General features: G+C 41.4%; 1 protein-coding gene across 1 annotated transcript in view; it reads left to right on the top strand.

The window, feature by feature from the left end:
• aifm5 (apoptosis inducing factor mitochondria associated 5) overlaps positions 1 to 6,554 on the top strand; it is a 13,191-nt gene extending 6,637 nt beyond the window's left edge. The window contains exons 12-19 of the mRNA XM_016267706.1: positions 181 to 252; positions 438 to 501; positions 601 to 677; positions 754 to 871; positions 2,058 to 2,156; positions 2,249 to 2,324; positions 2,413 to 2,517; positions 6,283 to 6,554. Of these exons, the coding sequence (XP_016123192.1) occupies positions 181 to 252; positions 438 to 501; positions 601 to 677; positions 754 to 871; positions 2,058 to 2,156; positions 2,249 to 2,324; positions 2,413 to 2,517; positions 6,283 to 6,322 (651 nt within the window). The 3' untranslated portion in view covers positions 6,323 to 6,554. The remainder of the gene's footprint in view (positions 1 to 180; positions 253 to 437; positions 502 to 600; positions 678 to 753; positions 872 to 2,057; positions 2,157 to 2,248; positions 2,325 to 2,412; positions 2,518 to 6,282) is intronic.
• The last annotated feature ends 1,450 nt before the right edge of the window (positions 6,555 to 8,004 follow it).

The raw sequence follows: 8,004 nt of genomic DNA, 5'->3' as shown, positions 1-8,004 counted from the left end.
ATATGACTGATAGACTGCAACAGTTGGAGTTAAAAATCATCATATGTGTTCTACTGAAGAAACAAAGTCACCTACATCTTGGATGCCCTGGGGGTAAGCAGATAAACATCAAATTTTCATTTTTGGGTGAACTATCCCTTTAATGATTATCTTCTTACTTTGCTTTGTTTGTTCTTTAAGATGCTGGAAGAGAGAGGGGTGACGTTCTACATGAATGATGCCGTCGCAGAGGTTCAAGGCGAAAATAGGAGGGTAAAGTCAACAGGGTCATTTGTTCTAAAAATAAATGTATTTATTTTTTTCCAAAACAACACATCAGTACCTTATTTTGGAAGTTAATTGACTGAAATACATGATCAAGAACACTTAACTGGACGATGGCCTCTTTTCATTTGGTTCCTTATGACTTATTAAAAGAATAACCTGTTTTTTCACAGGTTAAGGCTGTGAAATTGAAGAGCGGTATCACTATAGAAGCCGATTTGTTAATCGTTGGAATTGGTATGTACAGTCGTCGAACTGAGAACAAAGTGCTTCTTGAATTTAAATAATCTGAACAACAGGTTTATGCTCTCTTCTCCCCAATGATCTCCATATAAGGTGTCAGTCCCAATTCAGAGTTTTTGAAAGGGAGTCCAATAAGGATGGACTCTAAGAACTATGTAATTGTGGATAAGGTAAGTGTTATGACCAATTTCCTTGAGCTCAAACCTTACACTTCCAAAATCTTTAATCGTGTCCCTGTCTGTCTAGTACATGAGGACCAACGTAACAGACGTCTACTGTGCAGGAGATCTGACCTTCTTTCCTCTCAAAATGGCAAAAGGCCAGAATGTGAGCATCGGCCACTGGCAGACAGCGCAGGCACATGGTAATCAAAGATAATTTTGCCAACTTTTAGGTGTATATTAACATATAGGGCCCTATCATACACCCGGCGCAATGCGGCGCCAGGCACGACGCAAGTTTTTTTTGCTAGTTTCAGCCCGACGCAGTTGTCATTTTCACGTCCTGCTCCACATTGTTTAAATAGCAAATGCATTTGCGCCCATTTGTGCGCCCATGGGCGTGCTGGTCTGAAAACGAGGTGTGTTCAGGTGCATTGCTGGCGCGTTGCTATTTTGAGGCAACTGAAATGGTCTGTGCCATTGACCAACAAAAACCTGGTCTAAAGTCAGGCGCAATATTTTTTCTTTGTTATTTAAAGAGTGCGTTAGTAATATGCACCTATAGACGGGAGCACAACGCGCGTACACATTGCTTATGACACACACAGGGACGCGCAGCAGCACACAAACTTTTTAAAAAATTAAAAATGAAATTCCGCCATGTAAATATCGAAACCACCAAGCGCAACTGGCTTTTAAAGGGGATGGGAGATGAGACTTTGATTGTTTTATGGCACGTTACGCCCAAAACACACCCATTACGCATTAAGAGAATAGGGACTACCCTTTTAGACAATGCACCGGGCGTGCCGACCATTTTTCCCATCCTTAAACTAGCAAAAGTGGATTCGGACACGCCCTAAGCGCAATTGCGCCGTGCTCTTTAGACCATGCGTTTAGATTGTTAAAATAGGGCCCATAGACACCATAAAGCTAATAGACATGAACTAAAAGACTTAAAATATGGGGTGATACACCAACTTTTGACAACCAAAAATATTCTGCTGAAAACATGATTTAAAAATTTTTTTCAATATGCATTTATTTTTCCTCACAAAACAATTTTTTTTTAACATGTTTTTTGTTCGGTTCACTGATAAAACGCTTCTCCAATGATGTGTTTTTACTGTGCCAGCATCTATTTTGTGCACGCAACTTGAGAAAGCTGCAACAGGTAAACATGCCAACAATGTGGATGCACTTCACTGAGACCCAAAATTATTCTAGAATAGTAATTTGTAAAATTAGCTTAACTGAAGTATTGAGAGACGTCTCTTCGCTGAAGAATTTTACTGGTGCAAAAAACATTTGGTGCATCACTGGTCTTTAAATATATAATTGTGTAGTGCTCAAATGTCTTTAATTTCATTATAACTTTTGCCTTATTAGGAAGGATTGTGGCCTTAAACATGATGCGCAGGGAGGTGGAGCTAAACTTAGTGCCATTCTATTGGACCGTCCTGCTGGGGAGAACTATTCGATATGCTGGTGCTGCCTTTTAATGTACATGCTTATGCTTTACGGATTGTAAAATACAGGTATTTGTATGTAATCATGTCCTTATTCTTCTTTATTCACAGGGTACGGGGAGGGATACACTGAGATGGTGCTAAAAGGGAGATTTGAGAACATGAAGTTTTTGGCACTTTACCTCAAGTAAGAAGCTGTAGGTTTGTGGCATCCATTCTTTATACCTGTTTTCTATTTAAAGCTAGAAATATTGGCTGTGTACTTTTAACTGCAGGGATGATGAGGTGGTGGCTGCAGCAGGATTGAATGTTGAACCGGCTGTCTCTGTGGTGGCAGAAAGGTTGGCGGAAGGAAGAGTGATTACAAAGGCAGAAGCAGAGTGAGTGAGAACTCTACAGTATATGTAAAAATACAGATATTCCTGCAAGTTAAAGGTTCACTGAATCATTTATTCCTCATTGATTGTATTCATCTTTCTAAACAACTGATACAACCAAGGAGTCAAGGTTTGGATGGTAAACTAATGAAGATCTTATTTTCCTGCAGCCCCAAAGCGATTATAAGTTTATACTAAAAATGTGCATACTTTGCTCAGTATACATACATATTGCATAAATATTTATAGTAGTATGGTACACTTTTAGAAAAAAAAGGGTAGAAAAGCTGCCACTGGGGTGGTTCCCTTTCAAAAGCTACATCTTTGGACCTTTTTACCCCTAAAAATAGCATATTGGGATCTTTAAGGCATTTATTAGTACATAAAGTGTGCATATTAGCACCTAAATGGTACATAGTAGTAGAGGATGACTGATTTTGGAGTTTACCGATACAAATAGCTAGGTTGGACCACATTGGGCGATACTGATTAATCAACCGGTTAACTGATTAATCAACCAATTTTTAAAATGGATACTGACCAATCACTAAAATAGTGCATTACTATTTAAAAAAAAAACTTTGTAACTGAATAAATATATAAAAATTAAATATGAATTATATATTGACCATTTTAAAGTTAGTTCATAGTTCATTAACTTATGTTAACTGAAGCAAGTTATTAACACAATCTAAGAAGGAACAGTACTTCTACAGCTTTTATCAACCTTAGTTAATGTTACAAATGGACTCATTTTGTAAAGTTTTCTGAATTTGTAAAGAAATTGTACCATTCCATATCTGCAGTCATTCTTAAAGATGGAAATCTTTAAATATCTACACAAAGGCCATAGCATTGAAATTTCATACATATGGATATTGGGTTATACTTTATTTTAATTATACATTTAAGTACTGAGTAATATTAATTAACTACATGTACTTGCATGGTTTGGCTTATGGTTACTTGCATGTAATTATGCATAATTTATTGTTAATATAATAGTAAGTACATGTAACATTTTTAACAAGGACACCTTAAAATAAAGTGTTACCAGATATTGTATGCGCGCAGTATCATGTGTCAAAACAAACATCAGTGATTCGCCTGTAGGGGACGCTCTCATACTGTATAATGACAGTATGATAATATGATAATCCATCTGCATGGATTTTTGGCAATAGCTGGTAGTTCCATCAATTGACTATCGGTGCCGATTAATCGGAAAACTGATCAATCGGTCGACCTCTACATTTTAGTACTTGTTGAAAAGGTACCACTCTAGTGACAGCTTTTGTACCATTTTTTCTGAGAGTGTCATATGCTATTCTGAACAATGGCTGCATCTGAAATCACATACTTCTATACATACAATATATTAGACGAAAAACTGTATGTGAAAAGAGCAGTATGTCCGAATTCACAGCATTCTTAAAACAGTAGGCTATGTGGAAGTATACAAATTACTTACTACTTCGGAATCTAATGGACACTTACTTTACTATCCCATGAAGCCACAGGGAAAGGATTTGTGAATAGCAGTGAAGTGACTCAGCTGACACTGGTAGGTCACATGACAGTGACAATATGACAAATGCAGTACATCCAGATTTAATTCATACTACTACACACATTCATTCTATATAATGCTCAAAGAGTGTTTACTTATTCAAAAAACATACCTGCACAGGGAGTATGTGATTTTGGATGCAGCCAATGAAAAGGAAAAAGACAGTCATTTGATCTCAAAATGGCTGCCACCATTAAAGAGGTACTGTCACGATCTGTCTACTGTGTCGGAACGAGGAGCGAAGGAGTGAGGAGATGAGGGAGAATCCTTGAAGAGTCTTTATTGAACAAAACCGGGGAATCACACACATAGGTCATGAAATAGATGTTTAACACTGGACGCAGGACACAGGAAAACACAGGGCTTAAATACCGGGAATTAAACGATGACCTGGCATCAATGAACATAATAAACAAGGGAGAAAGGGAGGTAATGGGGAGCACATGGGGGGCAAAACACAAGACACAGGAACACAGGGCTGACATTACCTCCCCCTCCCGGAAGGCACATCCATGTGCCACATAGCTTCCAATGGGGAGGGGGGGTGGGTGCTCTGGAGGTCTCTACGGACAGGCTTACACGGGACGGAAGCCCTCCAGGGTGGTACCCATTCCGGGACCCATGACGGATCAGGCAGTCCGGGGAGCCATGGCGGAGCAGGCAGACTAGGGAGCCATGGTGGAGCAGGGAGCTCAGGGGGCCATGGCGGAGCAGGCAGACTATGGAGCCATGGCGGAGAAGACAGACTAGGGAGCCATGGCGGAGAAGGCAGACTAGGGAGCCATGGTGGAGAAGGCAGATTAGGGAGCCATGGCGGAGCAGGCAGACTAGGGAGCCATGGTGGAGCAGGGAGCTCAGGGGGCCATGGCGGAGCAGGCAGACTATGGAGCCATGGCGGAGAAGACAGACTAGGGAGCCATGGCGGAGAAGGCAGACTAGGGAGCCATGGTGGAGAAGGCAGATTAGGGAGCCATGGCGGAGCAGGCAGACTAGGGAGCCATGGTGGAGCAGGGAGCTCAGGGGGCCATGGCGGAGCAGGCAGACTATGGAGCCATGGCGGAGAAGACAGACTAGGGAGCCATGGCGGAGAAGGCAGACTAGGGAGCCATGGTGGAGAAGGCAGATTAGGGAGCCATGGCGGAGCAGGCAGACTAGGGAGCCATGGCAGAGCAGGCAGACTGGGGAGCCATGGCAGAGCAGGCAGCTCGGGGAGCCATGGCGGTGCAGACATTTCAGGAGGCCATGGCAGAGCAGACAGTTCAGGGGGCCATGGCAGAGCAGACAGTTCAGGGGGCCATGGTGGAGCAGTCAGACTAGGGAGCCATGGCAGAGCAGGCTGCTCGGGGAGCCATGGCGGTGCAGGTTGCTCGGGGAGCCATGGCGGTGCAGACAGTTCAGGAGGCCATGGCAGAGCAGACAGTTCAGGGGGCCATGGCGGAGCGGCAGCCTTGGCCTCGGAGCCCTATAGCCCCCCCCAAATTCCTTGGGGGAAATTTCGGGAACTGTGGCGCCCTCACTAGGCTTGACTTGGGAACAGGTGCCCTCTCTGGGCTGGACGTGGGAACAGAAGCCCTCTCTGGGCTTAACTTGGGAACAGGAACCCTCTCTGGGCTTAACGTGGGAACAGGAGCCCTCTCTGGGCTGAACGTGAGAACAGGAGCCCTCTCTGCGCTGAGCCCTCTCTGTTATTTGGTCCTGTCTTCTGTCACGATCTGCCTACTGTGTCGGAACGAGGAGCGAAGGAGCGAGGAGATGCGGAGACGAGGGAGAATCCTTGAAGAGTCTTTATTGAACAAAACCGGGGAATCACACACATAAGTCATGGAGTAGACGTTTAACACTGGATGCAAGACACAGGAAAACACAGGGCTTAAATACCGGGAATTAAACGATGACCTGGCATCAATGAACATAATAAACAAGGGAGAAACTGGGTAATGGGGAGCACATGGGTAGCAAAACACAAGACACAGGAACACAGGGCTGACAGGTATACCACCCTTATGAAGATTAAACATTTTTCTGTGAAACTCATATGGATTCTGTATGTTGAAATACTGTCCAAATGCACAATTCATGTAGTAATTTATGAAGTTAAATGCTAGGTGCTCCTTTAAAGAGGCTAAAAGCGACCACATTTCTTTAGAGCTCTGTTGTATTGTTAATGCTTTTTTACTGAAGTTTTCTTTCTTTTATAGGTCAGATGACCTTAGCTGGCTGAAGCTGCAGCCCATGTGACCACTAACAACAGTTTGAACTCCGAATGATCAGAATTCAGCCATTCTGTCCACAGTCCATCCCATCCAATCATGCCTTTACTCCGAAGACTTTTTTTTGTAACATTTATAAAGGCCAGTGCATTGCAGTATGTCTCTTCAAGAGCTTTGTACACAGTTCACAAAGAGTTTGCCATTTTTAACACTGATATTCAGAGAGGAGAACCACTACCCACATATGACTATGAAAAAATGAGAAGCATTTATACTGTTTTTGCTGCAGTTCTCTGCGTTTCCAAAGAAAAATTTAGATAATGCCAGTAAGCTCAGGTTCAGATCCAGTTTTCTGAATATGAACACAATGCTATATTTATTATAATCTGTATTTATTATTAAGATAACATATTTAGGATTTTTTTTTTGTAAATATCATGTAGTTTGTATAGCTCCTTTACTCAATATTTAGAAAGAAAGGTAGATGTAATAGAGTTAATCAATAATTACGTACAGTCACTCTGACATACTACTGTATGTGCTTGATAGATCTAGGTGGCATTGTTGGTCATCAAGCTGTGAAATGGAGCATGGGTAGTGGAAAAATAGACAATCATGAGCGCACGTCCAATCATAGCGCTTAGGAGGATTAGATGAACACTGAGCAAAGGATGCTGAATGTGACGGTGGTCACAAAAGGGGGAGCATATATAATAGAGCTGGACAAACATGTTACAAAAGACCATATTACAAAAGAAATGCTGAGCTGCTCTCTTATATCGCCTCTTATTCTCTCTCTCTTCTACCATACAACCCAGTTTTCGATCCCAAATCCTCATAACTCACTTCTGTTCTTATCAGCAAGAATTTGTGCAGAGATATATGGGTCATATACGACAGTCCAAATCTGGAGGTGATATGTGGGCCATGAAATAGAGCTTAGACCTTAAGAAGCTATGTAGCAGAGAATTGAAATGATCCCTTTATCAAGTATACTAGATTGTTAAAGTCCATCTAACATTATTTTCCACAATCACTTAATTAGTTAGGTGGACTGCCTGTAGTTTTTGTTAAAAAACAACAACAACAACACATTTCAATGCTATTATTAAGGGGGAGCAGTGATCCACAAAATGCACACTGTATAGAAAGTAGAAAACGAAGCGAGAAATAGTTTTGGTATACTTGACTTTTTGACATTCTGTACATACTGATATTGCTTCCATGTTGGTCCATTTTTCTATCAGGAAGCATGTTGCAGTACTGATGCATTATTAATGGCATGCAAATGGATGAGCCCTTTAATAGGTCCAGTTTACTTACACACTACACAAAGTGAAATCAGGTTGGCAACCATATTTTACAGTTTCAGTTTATAACGTTATACATCACAGTTTTAGATACAGCATAGTAAGGAATGTACACATGAGTCACCATTATAAAGGGAAGAATACAGTCACACACCAGGCTGTTTTTACATACAATGTGCTGCAAAGCAAGTGTATCATTTGCACTGGTTGGGCAGTTTTAGTCACTGTTACTCATTCATGGTTCATGTCTTGTTTTTTACTCAGTTTAAAAATATAGCACGTTTGTCATACTCATATTTGTAACCTTTAAAGAGCAAAAAATGATGTTTTACTGGTTTGGACTTTTTACATGAATTGATATCAACATGAATTATTTAAATTTGTTTTATACATGCACGTG

The sequence above is a fragment of the Sinocyclocheilus grahami genome, unplaced genomic scaffold (assembly GCF_001515645.1).
Source record: "Sinocyclocheilus grahami isolate Dianchi unplaced genomic scaffold, SAMN03320097.WGS_v1.1 scaffold39.1, whole genome shotgun sequence".
NCBI lineage: Eukaryota > Metazoa > Chordata > Actinopteri > Cypriniformes > Cyprinidae > Sinocyclocheilus > Sinocyclocheilus grahami.
Note: the sequence above shows the minus strand (reverse complement) of the source record. Positions and strands in the feature narration are given on the sequence as shown.